General features: G+C 65.2%; 1 protein-coding gene across 3 annotated transcripts; it reads right to left on the minus strand.

Moving 5' to 3' along the window:
- Positions 1-868: 868 nt before the first annotated feature.
- Positions 869-10380, minus strand: PPM1J (protein phosphatase, Mg2+/Mn2+ dependent 1J). 3 transcript variants are annotated; one of them, XM_064498208.1, is made up of 10 exons: positions 9860-10380; positions 7639-7765; positions 6755-7078; positions 6567-6679; positions 5200-5284; positions 3522-3640; positions 3225-3288; positions 2871-2978; positions 2538-2689; positions 869-2434 (listed from the first exon to the last, which is right to left on the minus strand). In XM_064498208.1, the coding sequence occupies exons 1-10, from the start codon at positions 10144-10146 to the stop codon at positions 2287-2289; spliced, it is 1527 nt and encodes a 508-aa protein (XP_064354278.1). In that variant the 5' UTR covers positions 10147-10380; the 3' UTR covers positions 869-2286. The 3 variants fall into 3 exon arrangements, with proteins under 3 accessions (XP_064354278.1, XP_064354279.1, XP_025967695.1); XM_064498209.1 differs by having other exon boundaries at positions 6755-7073; positions 9860-9982; XM_026111910.2 differs by lacking the exon at positions 9860-10380 and having other exon boundaries at positions 6755-7073; positions 7639-7876.
- Between the last annotated feature and the right edge of the window lie 2670 nt (positions 10381-13050).

Raw genomic sequence — 13050 nt, forward strand, 5'->3', positions numbered from 1 at the left:
CTGTGGCCCGGAGGAGCGCGGCCCGGCCGGCCGGGAGAGCAAGGCACGCCACTCCCGCGACGCCCCAGCCGCAGGGCGAGTGTCCGTGACTCAGCAAGGGAAAGGCAGCTCCAGGTCCTGGCCCAGACCCAGGCACATAAACCGTTTCTATTTTTAGGGCTGGGAGATGGTTTTTCTTAATTTATCAAGCTCCAGACCAGAGATGGCTCCAAAGGAAATGTTCCCAGAGAGAAAGAGAGCCACAGAGGAAGCTTTAAACGCAACCTCTGCTTCCCTGCCTTTATCCAGCTGCTCCCGGCAGTGATCTGGAAAAGCAGAGCCTGTTCTCAGCGACCGGCATCGGAGCATGATGCTCCAGGGCGCTGGGGCTGTGCGAACCGGGGCACGAGAGGACGGGGCTGCAGGGAAACACGTGCGAGCGCTTGCACGCGAGGGCTGCAGTGTGACGGCAGGGACGCTTCCAGCGGGCCGCAGCAGCCCGTGCTCGTGCCCGGAGGCCCCGGAGCACCGCGGCAGGGACGGGACGCCCGGCCAGCACAGCCCTGCCTCCCCGCAGAGCCTTGGCTCCCGGCGCTCCCCCGGGACTTGCCGCCGGCGGAGCTGCCTCCATCCAGAGCCGCCTCGCTGGCACGTCCCCTCTCCGCCACAGGGACTCCTCCTCCGGGGCTGAGCGGAGGGAGCAGAAAGGACAGAGCCAGTGAAACCATCAGTTTTCAATACGTCTCTTTTGCAAGACTGGAGTGGGAGGCGAAGCAGCAAACCCTTCCTTCGAGCAGCCCAGGAGAGTCCCCCCGGCCCGCACATCGCTTCACGCTCCCTCCAGCGCGGGAGACACCAGTCGGTTAAAACTGCACTGGATAACTTTCACTTCCCATTAAGTGCACCCAATTTATTTACATCTTGCCGATTACGAGAGACAAACAACATCCACCAGAGGTGACATCTGACAAGCGCTGGCTGCCCCCAGCGACAGCGGGACACGGAGAAGCTGCCAGCACCACAGGGCGTTTCCAGCACAGCGGCCACGGCCAGCCCCGGGCTGCCAGGATGGGCCCCCCCCGCGCTGGGAGCGGGCGATGCTCCGCCGGGGCCCAGGAAACTCCCCTTCCAGCCCGGAGCAGAGCACGGCACAAAATGGGGGGTTCTGCGGAGACCAGCTGCTGCTCAGCACCGGCTTCGAGGTTAGGAAGGAAAAGGAGGGATTTCTTCTCAATCCCGGCAAGCAGATTTTGTTGTTGGTCTCCAGCCCTGGCTAAGCAGATGGGTGCCGCGGGGCTGAGCTGTTAAGCGTGGCTGAACAGGGCTGCTCTGTATGACGGGTGCTCAGCAGCGCCCAGACCAGAACTGCTCAGAGACACAGACAGATTCATACCTGCTCTCCCTCCCCCAAAACCAAACCTCTGAAGCTGGGCATTCTCCCACTCAGCTAATTAATAATAACTAACTGGCTCTAGAAACACAGCGGTGACCCAAGGCATGAGGGGATTTGGTGGGCTGAGCCCCCCCGCAGCCAGGGGCTGGCGAACACCGTGCAGGTGCAGCAGGCTCGTAGCTTCGCGGGTGCTGCGCGCTGCGGCGACCGAGCACCTGCCGCATCCCCCAAACCTGAGAGGAGGACGCAGCGAACAGCCTGGGAGGAAGGCCCGAACAGCCAAGGAGGGCAAGCACAAAGCCGAGACGTCGGTCGCGGGGCTCAGCCGCTGCCAGGGCCACCCACAGCCTGGTTTCTCCCCCTCAGGGCCGCCGAGTTAGGCGTCACCCCCACTGCCAGCGGGAGACGGACCGACAGGGCTCTGCTCCTGGCAGCGGCGCGGTCTTGATGCGGCGCCCGTCCCGACGGCACCGGTGCAGCGGCAGCAGCTTCAGTGTTAATGGTGCCAATTCCGAGGGGTGGTGGGGAGAGGAGACGTTTGCAGCAGCAAGCACACGCTTCACGAGGTCCGCGCGCCCCGGCCCAGAGCGGAGGTGCAAGGGGCGCACCGAGAAGCCGGGGAGTGTTCAGGCTTTTCACAGCAATCAAGAAAATGGCAACATGAAAACCGCCCCTGTACGCCAGCCCCTCTCCTTCCCTCCGCGTGGGCTTGGCGGCGCGTGGGGCTGGGATGCGGCGTGGGGCTGGGATGCTCCGGGCAGGGGCCTGGGGCACGGAGGCTCCAGGTTTCTTACTCTCCTTGCAGTCGGCTCAGGAAGCAAGTGCTCTCCGGAGAGGCGGCCCCGAGGCAGCGCTGGCGTCCCGCTGGCGTCCGTCCAGGCACGCGAGCCCCTCTGCCCCGGGGTATCGGGGCATCACGTGTAGTTGCCGGGGCCGCCCAGAGGGATCACGAAGACGGAGATGTCGTCACCGGAGCCCAGCTTGTCGTTGGCCAGCCGCCAGCCGCGCTCCTTCAGGACCCCTCTGGACCGCACCACCAGCTCCTGGGCCACCATGGTGTACCTGGCCGGGGGCAGAGCGCGGCTCAGCAGCAACCCCCGGCCCCCCCGCGGTGCCTGGCAGGGAGGGAAGAGGCCGGAGGCTGCCCTGGGAGCCCCACGCCCACCTGCACGGGTCGTTGGGCTCGTAGCTCGTCAGCACCTCCATCACCACGCCAGCCACTTCCTCGTCGGTGGTGACATCCCAGAGCCCGTCGGTGCCCAAGACGAGAACGTCGTCGGGGCAGTGCTCGTACTGCGTCAGGTCGTAAACCCTGACCTGCGAAGCAACGGGGCGAGACGCACGGGTGAGGGGCGCGGAGGAGGCTCAGCGACGGCCTGGATGTGCCACCAGCCCCGGTCAGCGCTGGCGTTGCCCCGTGTGGGGATCTGGTGACCTCAACCAGCTCCAGGCACCGCAGGGAGCCTCCAGCGAGGAGGGACCGGCCAGGCAGACTCACCTCGGGGAAGCAGGACAGGAAAGGCTTGATGTGGATGTTGGAGCTGAACACCTTGAGGTCGTGGTCTCCCAGGCCCCGCGTGACCCCAATCGTGGCCATCACCCGAGCCTGGAGAACAGGCAAAGCCAAAACAGAACCTCAAGCCGCTTTCTCTCCACCTCTGTTCCCATCTCAGAAGACGCACGCAGCTTTGGAGCTGTCGCCGCAACAGTGAAAACAGGCTGGAAACCCCCAATTCACCGCGGGCGGGTGGGAAACGGCCCCGCACGTGTGCCAGGGCCGGCGGTCCCTCGGGGAGCGGTGACCCACGGTGCCCGAGCCTCCCGCCGCACAGCTCCCGCCGCAGCACTTTACCTTTTTACCTTCCCCGTAGATAAGCGGGAACTTCAGGTCATCCTCCTCTATCTTTTTGTAAGCCCTGGTTAAGATAAACCGGAGAGGACGGGTCAGCGGGCGGGTGAGGGCTCTGGGCACCCCTTTGCTTGCTTGGGACACGGCGAGGCATCCATCGGGAATCGGACCCCAGACACCCGGAGCACGGCGTGCCACGCAGGGGAGGGCACGGGCTGCCGCGGCCGGAGCCGGCAGCCACGCGGGAACCGGGGCTGCGTCCCCCGGAGCCGAGCACCGCGCGCGGATCAGCAGCGTTACCAGCCGTTCATGTTTTGGTCTCTGTAGAGCATCTTCTTCCCCAGCTCCTTGGGCTGGATCCTGCGGGGAAACTCCAGGTGCGTGAACTCCTTGCCCAGCAGCTCGGGCCTCAGGAAGCCCTGCGGGAAGGTGCCCGGGCTCAGCCGCAGCACGAGGCGAGCGCCCCGAACGAGGGACGGCCCGGGTGTACCGGTCCCCTCCGCCAAGCAGCGAGGGGCAGCCGTGCCAACACAGAGCAAAAAGAGTTGACGCTCTTGCACCGAGAGGTTTGGGGAATAACTAGACCAAAAGGGATCAAAAATGCAAAAGAGCAAATTCTAGGACAAGCTGGAATTTGCCTAGGAAGAGTCGGACCTGCAAAGAACCCTGGGGCTGCAAAGCTCAGCACAGAAAACGGCATTCGCCTGAGGAAAGGATCTGCCGGGTCTGTTCGGAAAGCACTGTCCCAGCTGCAGCCGTGACTCGGAAAGCGCGCGGAGCCAGAGGCAACGCGGAGCACCTTGCCCAAGGGGCAGCGGACGGGGCCCGCGCCAGGACGCCCGCCAGCCCCGGCTCCTGGGGCCGGGTGTCCGCTAGCAGCGGCCGGGTGACGGTGAACAGCCCACGAACACCGCTGCGGGCGTTAAGCCCACCGCGCAGAGGTCCCAGCACTCCCCGCTCTGCCAAGAGGGCTCCTGCCGGGGACGCGACGCCGGAACACCCTGAAAGGCGGTAACCGCACGGGTGCTGCACACCACTGCCGAGACCCACGCCTCCACGCGCGCCAGCGTGCCGCCCGCAAACCTCCAGGCAATCCTCTGCGCCAGCAGCCCCAAGCCGCCCCGGAGCGCGGCACGCAGGCGCGTGGGGCCCCGCCGCCCCGGGAGAGCAGTGCTGGGAACAGGGGCGCTGGCGATGCTGGGAAACGGTGATGGAGAAAGAGAGGGGAGCTAGAAGTAAGGAGAAGAGCCCGCTCACCGCCCGGCACAGAGGTTCGCCCAGCACAAGCAGGAGAGGCGCTTTCAGGAAGAAAGCTGGAGGGCAGCTGGCACACGTCAGCTCCCCAGCTCTCGAGGGAGCATCCAGGCGAGAAACTAGGACTCAGCACCAGCACCGCGGCCTTTTCCAATGAGCGAGGGGACGCGATGGGCGAAGGGAGAAGAAACACGCTCGTCCAGCACGCCGAGCAGCTCCCTCGCAGGCCGTTGCGCAGGCGAGCCCAGTGCTCCCGCTGCAACGGCCGGGCGGGACGCAGGCCCCCGGCTCAGAAGGGCGACGCTCTCCCTGTTCCCCAGGCAGGTGCAGGGGGAGATGGGCTGATCGGGGTCCACAGGATGGCACCGGGACAGTCCCGGAGCACAGGATTCCCAGAGCACGGTCCGCCACGCCAGGCCCGCGCACATGGCTTTCGCTTGGACCCAGATGCGGCAAGCTGGGACCCCACCAGCCACCAGTCAGCCCAGCCGCGAGCCGGAGGCGCTCCCTGTCCCCAACGCCTCTCCCCACCCCTTTGAGCCGGCAGGGCCCTCGGCAGGGCCGGCATGAACGAGCGCCCCGGCTAGACGCCGGCTGCGACGCTGCCCCTCGATCCCCAGCACCTCCTGCGGAGGAGAGGTCCCGGCAGGGAGGACGAGGGGCCGGGGAAGGGGGCCAGGAGGTGCTTTAGCAGCAATGGGATTAGAAGAAAGGTCTTTCTTACTAAAAACTGCAGCCTCTGCCTCTCTGTCTCTGGAGTAAACTCCCTGGACATTGGAATGATTTCCCCATTACGGATGATAATGGCCCTGCAATGAGACATGGAAGGGTGAGGTTAGAGAGGAAGAGGCGACATGAAGGGTGGCAGCTAAGCGCGGCTCTCGCCGCCCGGCCGCGGTGCGCGGGACGCTCAGGGCCGGAGCAACGCCTTCCCGTACCGGCTGCCGTCCCGCCGCCCAGCCCCGGGCGGGGAGCCCTTCTCTGGCCGTGCGGCAGCTCGCTGCCGGCGTGCCCGCTCGGGGATGCACGCGGGGCACGCTGGCCATTCGCAGGAGGGAGGGAGGGAGGAAGAGAAAATGGAGAAGTGTGGGGCAGGGGAGAACAGCGCGGGGCAAAGCGAGGAAGGGATGCTGTGAGAGGAGCAGCGCGAAGGTTGCAAAGCCTCCTAACAGGCGAGCGGGACCTGGGACGGGCACAGCCGAGGCGCAGCAGGACACGGGTGCGAGTGCCCAGCCCGTGCACGCCAGCGCGGCAGGCTCACCGCCGGGGCTGGCAGAGGGGACGGCCTGTTCCTTCGAGGCATTAGAAAAAGTCTACTTATGAGACATTTCTGGAGGTCCTAGGGGATCGAGGATCCGTGTCAGCAGTGACAGATGATGCCCCCAGGCCATCACCCAGCCGCCACTCAGGGCTCGGCTGGAGCCAAGCGCACAGCCCAGCTCACCACCCCCAGCCCCCAGCCATGGTCCCGCCTCACTCTGCTCTGAAAACCCCAGGCAGAAAGGCACGAAGGAGCTCCTGCACCTTCTCCACAGTCCCAGAGCTGCAAGTGCACCCACCAGCCTCAGGTAACTGCACCAAGGCCTGCGTTTGCCGGCACGACGTTGGCCAGGGTAGGCTAACCCTGCAGTGAACACAGGGCAATTCAAAACAGCTCCGCTCAGCGTAAGGTGGACTGCCTACCTGATACTTCTTGTGGGATAAACACCCATCCATGGCCAATCTCAGAAATGCAGCCAAGGTAATGCACCTATGAATCAAAACCTTTGGGCTCCAAACTCCACAGGGCTTGTCTGCACACAGATTTGTATCAGTTTTGGTAGAAAACTCGCCCTTCTCTTGAAGGGTTCATTGCTATAAAGCGTGCCTAAAATTAAAAATTCTTGTGTACTTTTGAACGCTTTGCTGAGGGCGATTTTCACTTCCCAGCTCCCGGCCGAGGCCGGTGCCGGCGGCAGGGGCTGGGGCGCGACCAAAACGCCCAGCAGAGAAGCTGCCGGGGGGGCAGGGAGGGAACCCAGGCGACGGGCGACCCGGCAGCCCCGCGCGCTCCCTCCGCGCCGGCCGACGGGCCCGCGTGCCGCGCCGTACCTGCTGTCGCCGGCGTTGGCCACGTAGAACTTGCCCAGGAGGTAGACGGCGGCCAGGGCGCAGCAGCCCCCGGACACGCGCTGGGCCGCCCGCTCGCGCTCCATTTGCTCGTCCTGGGGAGACGGAGAGCGAGGGGCTCGCGAGGCTGCAGCTCGGGGAGCGCCGGGCAAGGCAGGGCCAAGGCTCACCATGCGCTTGAAGGCGTTCTCGATGGCGCCGATCACCAGGCTTTCGTGGGAGACCGCTTTCTCCAGGTGGAAGCGCGGCAGAGCGTCGCCGGGGACCTCGCCGTCGTCCCCCGCGAGGGGCGCCCGGTTGGGCCCCGCCAGGCCGGCCCGCGCGTCCCGCTGGAGGCAGATGGGGGGCGGGGAGGGGTCCTGCAAGATGTCCACGAGGTCCCGGAGCTGCTCGCAGAGGTGCAGGTGGAGCCTCTTGGACGCCAGGACAGCAGCACCGCCGCCCGCGTGGCCATCGAACAGGGCCCAGTAGTGGAAATGAAAGCCCTTCCTGCCCTGGGAAAAGAGGAAGGTTCAGGGAGCCTGCAGGGATCCAGGGAAGCAGGTCCGGGAGGTCCCAGCAGCCGGAGTCGGGGCTGCAGAGCGAGCAGCGCTGGACAGCAGGACACCGGGGCTTCGCCGCCGGCTCCCCGGTCCCCGTCCAGCACAGCGCAGGAGCGACCCAGGCAGCTGATCCAGGGCGCCCGCACGTAACCGATCCCTGGCTTCAGCCTCGTCCTGCGTCACGAGCCCCGCGCTGCGGAACAGCCTCCTGCGGCAGCCGGTTGCCCCGGGGGGCACGGCGCGTGGGGGGCACGGCGCGTGGGGGGCACGGCGCGTGGGGGGCAGCACCACGACACCCCCCCCCCCCCCCGCAGGCACCTGCCAGCCCCGAGCTGCCTGGCGAGGGCACCAACGGAGCAGGCGAGGAGCAGGCAGCCGGCCCGGGGCCGAGGGGATCCCCGGGCACGCGGAGGCCAGGGCTCCCGCGTCTCCGCGTCCCCCGTCTCGCATCCCCCCGGCAGGCATCCCCTCCCAGCCCCGCACGGCGCAGCACGGCAGATCCGGGCTCTCACCCCCTCCGGCTCCCCGGTGCCCTCCCGGGACGGCAGACGGCTCCGCGGGCTGGGCCGTCTCTCCACCACCACCACCTCGCAGCAGGCCTGGTCCTCGTTGTGCTGGCTCTTCCCAGCATTTATCACCCTGCCGGAGGGAAAGGGGTGTAAAGACCCTTGTGCACCGACAGTGATTTCAGGGCTCGTCCACACGAGTTCACTGCCTCTGCGGACACGAGAACAAGGATGCAGGCAGGCATCCCTGCTACCCGCCGTGCCTCTGGGGGAGGTCGCCCCAGCAGCAACCAGCCCCCCACCGCGTCCCCCCAGGTCCCTGGCGATGCTCTTTGCAGGTACTCCTGCCCGTTTGGGCAGCAGCAGCCGGGCAAGCAAACACTTCCCAAACCAGTGGCACCGGCTGATCCGCAGGGCGACAGCGGTCCCCCCTCCCGCTGAGGCAGCAGGGCCCCAGGAGCGCAGCTCTTCAGAGCCTGCGCAAAGGGGGGTGACCAGAAAAAGCTGCTTGGCTGCCGGTCCCCACCCCCCAACCTGAATCAGCTTCCCTGCATCGCTCAGTCCCGGTCTGGACAGAAGCACTGTTGCTCTGGAATAAGCGGTCACTTCACGGCATTATTTGGAAATAGCTGTTCCTAAGCCGCTCCGAGCGCAGGCGAGCCCTTCCGAGGAACAAAAACCATCTACCGACTGGCAGGTTTTACACAGCAACTTCGGAGAGAGTGGCCAGGGCCAGCCCATCCCTCGCTCTCCCTGGCTACGCGGGATGAGAAGAGCAGCTCCCGGCTGAGCCCAGCTGCTCTGGAAGAAGGATGCTCCCACGCAGCGCCCCGAGCAGAGCCTGCGCCCGCCTCGCTGCACGCACCCCGAGCCCGGACTCGGGTCCTCGCGGGGATCCCGGCCTCATCCGCGCGCTGTGAAACGCAGGGCACTGCTCGGAGACCAGGTAGCTCAGAGAAGATGGGGAGAAGGACGGAAGGATGAAACCCGCAGAACTTTTGCAAAAAGATTCACACTAACTTGCCAGTTTACGCTGGCAAAGCAGATTTCAGATCTAGATTGCAAAAGCTGCTCGTGGGAGGAAGTTGTAAAGATGCATAACAGGATGAGCTCTTTGGTTTGCAGGAAGAAGTCTTGGGACACAGAGAAGTCTTGCTGCTCAGCAGAGCGTGGTTTTCCCTCTTTCCCCACAGAGTTTGCAAGGTTCCTGCTCCTGTGAGATCAGGCACAGGGCACTCTCACCCCAGGACCTGCCGGGGTGGATTAACATTTCTGAGGGCTCCCAGGGCGATCAGGAAGGTCTATTTGTGCAGAGAGATGCAGGAACAGACCCACCGAGCAATAAAGCTGGCCTTCAAAGCCTGACGCTCCCCACCTGCCTGCAGTTAAGGGGGAAACTCACAGCGAGTAAAAGGAGAAGAAAATCAGGCCGTCAAAGGGGAAGTTGAAGTCAGGTCCCCCTCCAAAGGCAGCTTCAATTCCCTACTCCCCCTCACATTTCCTGCGTGAGCTGGAACAGTTCCTTCGTCCCTCAGCGTGTCAGTTCCCCATCTGTGACACCGGGTATTTTGCAAATAAGTACAGAGAATAAAAAAGACAGAAGAGCTTGAAATATTCACCGATGGGTAACAGCACACACACTGATTGCTTGTGCGCCGCCAGACATTTAGAGAGCAGGCTTCCCATCCACCGCTCTGGGGGAAACACACACAGCTCATCACCGACGAGCTGCGACCCGAGTGAGCTGCTAAAGATCCCAGGCCAGGCTGGCGCGTTTCCACCCTGAGCGTCCCTGGGCTGCAGGGCACCTTCCAGCTGCAGCAGGCACAGCTGCCCGGGGCGCAGCACCAAGCACCGCGCAAGCCTCTGCGGGCCTGGGGAGTCCCTTCAGCGCGGGATTCTGCCCATCCTAACGCCGAGGAGCGGGGAACATCCAGCACCCGCTCAGACGCAGCGGCGGGTCTGCGAGGGCAGGGGAACCGCACCTGGCCTGCTCCAGAAAAGGTGCCCAGAGGACTCGCAGCCCGCTCGGCGCTCCCCGAGGAGGGAGGTATATTTAGACTGGATGCCATTATCGCAGAGCTCAGCCGCGTAACCTGCTTACAAGCCAGCGGCGCTTCCCTGCCCGGCGGCAGCCGCAGCACCCCGGGAAGCGCGGGGGAGGCGCGGAGCGGCGCCGACGAGCTGCCCCCGGACGGCCGCCCCCCCGCCCCCCCGCCCCGCTCACTCGGCGTAGCCCGTGCTCCAGGGCAGGCGGCGGCGGCCGTCGCGGGGGCTCTGCACGGCGCGGCCCGTGTGGTCGTCGGCGCGGCGCAGCTCCTCGGGCGTCAGCTGCAGGAAGGCCGGGCGGCAGAAGGCCGGGCCCCCCCCGGGACCGGGGCCGGGGCCGGGGCCGGGGCCGCGCCGGGGCTCGCCCGCCGCCGCGGGGGGCTGCGCACCGGGGCCGCCGCCGCCGGGGCCCGGGCCCAGCCCCGGTACCAGGTGCGCCACGGCCGTGCGCACCCGCAGCAGCATGCCGGGCCGGGCCGGGCCGGGCAGAGCCGGGCAGAGCCAGCGGATCCCGCCGCCCCGCCCCGCGCCCCGCCCCGGCCCCGGGGCCAGGCTCCGCGGGCGGCGGAGAGAAGAGCAGGGAAAGGAGGAGGAGGAGGAGGAGGAGGAGGAGGAAGGATCGCGGCCGCCAGCGCCCGCGGCTCCGCGCCGCCGGCAGCCGGGGATGCGGGAGCGGAGCGCGGCCCGGCCCCAGGGCGGGCGCAGGTGGGGGAGGCCGGCAGCGAGCGCGCCCGCCCCGCTGCGGCGCCTCCTGCTCCGTCCCCCCGCGGCAGAGGCCCTCGCTGGGCCCCCCCCCCCGGGAGCGGGGCGCTGCTGGCGCGCGGGCGGGTCCGGAGCCCCGGCGAGCCGCAGACCCCGGCACCGGCACCGGCACCGGCGGGCAGCGGGCCCGGGGGACCCGGGGGCTGCTTCCCCTACCGGGCTGCGCCGCCCCTCGCCGCACACGCAGCCCCGTCCGCTCGGCTCGCTCCCGGCGCCGCTCCGCGCCCCGGCTCTGCCCGGTGGATACGTCCCGATTTGCTCTCGATCTCTGCTCCGGGCCAGGCCCAGCTGGCGGGGGGGGTTACGCCAGGGCCCCCGGCTGGCAGCGCGGGTGGAGGCGTGAACCAGCGCGGCCTCCTCAGCACCGGCACCGCCGCCCCACGCGGGTGCCCAGAGCAGGCAACGCACTGCCAGGCTCCGCGGCAGCGGCAATGATGCATCCACGGTGCTGCAAGGACCTCGACTGGTCCGGTAGCTTTACAGCGCAATAAGTAGAAACCTCTACTTTGCATCGACCTGAAACCAGGAAGGCCAGATAAAGGAGTTCTGATTAGGAGATCTAAAACCTCTTGGCATGAAGTCTGGGCAGAGAGAAAGCTGTCAGTAAACGAGTTCCCAGTGCCCCAGTCACCTGAAGTGCAGCTGGGACCTTTGGCAGGGCAGCTCCCTGCTTCTCCCGCTGTTAGTCTTGCGTTAGGGGCAGGAGGCAGAACTGTGCGGCAGGGCACGTAGCGGCCAGTGAGCAGCAGCTCTGGGAAGATCCTCTGCTGGCTGCGGGAGGCAGAAGGGAAGCAGGGAGATACTTCTCCGCTGAAGAGGGAGGCCCACCCTGCCCACTGCATCTGTTCCCCTCGCTGTGCTTAGTCTGGGGACCAGCACATGGATTTCCTGCTTGAATCTTCCCTGGGCTCCAGCAAAGTCACCTACTCCAACACCATATCTACACCCAGGAACAGGTGCTTTGTCACCCTCCCTTGATTCGTCAGTGAAACCCAACCTACCCGCAGTGGTGCTGGGGTATTAATAGCTGCTGCAGAGGAGCAAGGAGCTAGTGTAACAGAAGACTGAGCACCGCATCTCCCCTGCTGCCACGGCAGCCGCGGTCTGGCGTCGGTCAGGACGCAGACGCAGCTGACCCAGAACAGCACATCTCCGCTAGCTGGGAGCAGAAGAGCCACCAGTTTAGACAGTGTCACTCCCACAGCCCGACCTCAGCACCTCCACACCTCCGGTTCCTGTGACAGCAGAAGTCCAGCTGAGCACCTGCAGCGTTTGCCAGCTGTAAAGCAAAACTAAAGCCCATTTCCTAAAATCTGTGTGTGCCCCAGTGCTCTCAGTTCCTCAGGGAACTGTTTCTTCCCTTCCACAGAGGCCTTTTTCTCACCCTGAGGTCTGAGCAGAGGCAGGGCTCTTCCCACCAGCTCTGCAAAGTCCCCAGCGCTTTAACCTTCTGCCTTAGTCAGAGCTCTCCTAACTCACCTAGACTAAGATTACCCCACAGATGCTATTCAGCACTCCTTATACCCTACACCCCTGCAGCATCTTAGCCCTAGCTCCAAGTTATTTATCAGCCTGCCTTACTAAAACCCTCATGCACCCACATCCCCCTCCCAACATCCCCTTGCTCACCCACATTTCCCAGGGCTGCTCTCCCACCCCTATTTGTAACTGCTGCCTCGTCCCCTCCCTCGTCTTGCACACACTGCTCACCTGCACATCCCAGCTGTTGCTCAGCTCTGGGTAATGTGTTCCCTGATAAATGCTTCCCTGCTTCCTCTCTTTCCCTTTCCTTAATGGGGGAAGGTGGGAGAGCCTGAAAGAAGGACTACCATGCTGCACTCTCAGCTTGCAGCGGGGCAGGCACTGCTTGCAGCAGGTACATGTCTATCTCTTCCTTGCATCTCATGTTAGTGGATCAAATCCATTTTCAGAAGCAGATGTTGTTGTTCCTCACCTTGTTTGTAAGCTGGGGGAAAGCTGAGGCCTCCATAGCCCTGTACAGCTCTGGGGCTGAAGCAGGGGGCCAGGAGAGCTGGGGGCTGAGTCCCTCTGCGGAGGCCGGGTCCTGCTGCTCTGCAGTGGGTGCTGTGGCTCCAGCCGGCAGAGTTTGTGCGGCTGCGCAGCCCTGCACTGATTTCTCTTTGGTCACTCTGTGGTCACAGGGATTTTCTCCAGCTGCAGAATAAATCAGGTCTGATTTTCCACTGTCCTCAGCTGTCAGAACAGCTGTTTCCCAAGTGCCCTGGGAGCACAGGCAGGATTTTCCCTGGAGCTCCCATCCCTCCTGAACAGAAGTGTGTGACTGGGCTTTCCGCGTGCTGCCCCTTCCCTCGAGCGCTGGCTCAGCCCCGCCACGGAGCAGGGCTCCGCAGAGCCGGGCACCTGGCACACAGGCTTCTGCACCTTTGCCCCCTCCTTCCCTAAGCACTTTCTTGCTTTAATTATGGTAGACTCCAAGCTCCTGTATGAGCTGCTTTGCTGCCAGCACAGTGCAGAGCTCAGTGAGAACACCTCGCTGCCCGGAGGTTTTGCTCCTCTGCCTCCTCCCTGCGCCCGGGTCCCCTCTGCTCCAGCATCAGCTGCAGGTGTTCCCTCCGCGCGGGCTGT

This window comes from Dromaius novaehollandiae, chromosome 27 (genome assembly GCF_036370855.1).
Source record: "Dromaius novaehollandiae isolate bDroNov1 chromosome 27, bDroNov1.hap1, whole genome shotgun sequence".
NCBI lineage: Eukaryota > Metazoa > Chordata > Aves > Casuariiformes > Dromaiidae > Dromaius > Dromaius novaehollandiae.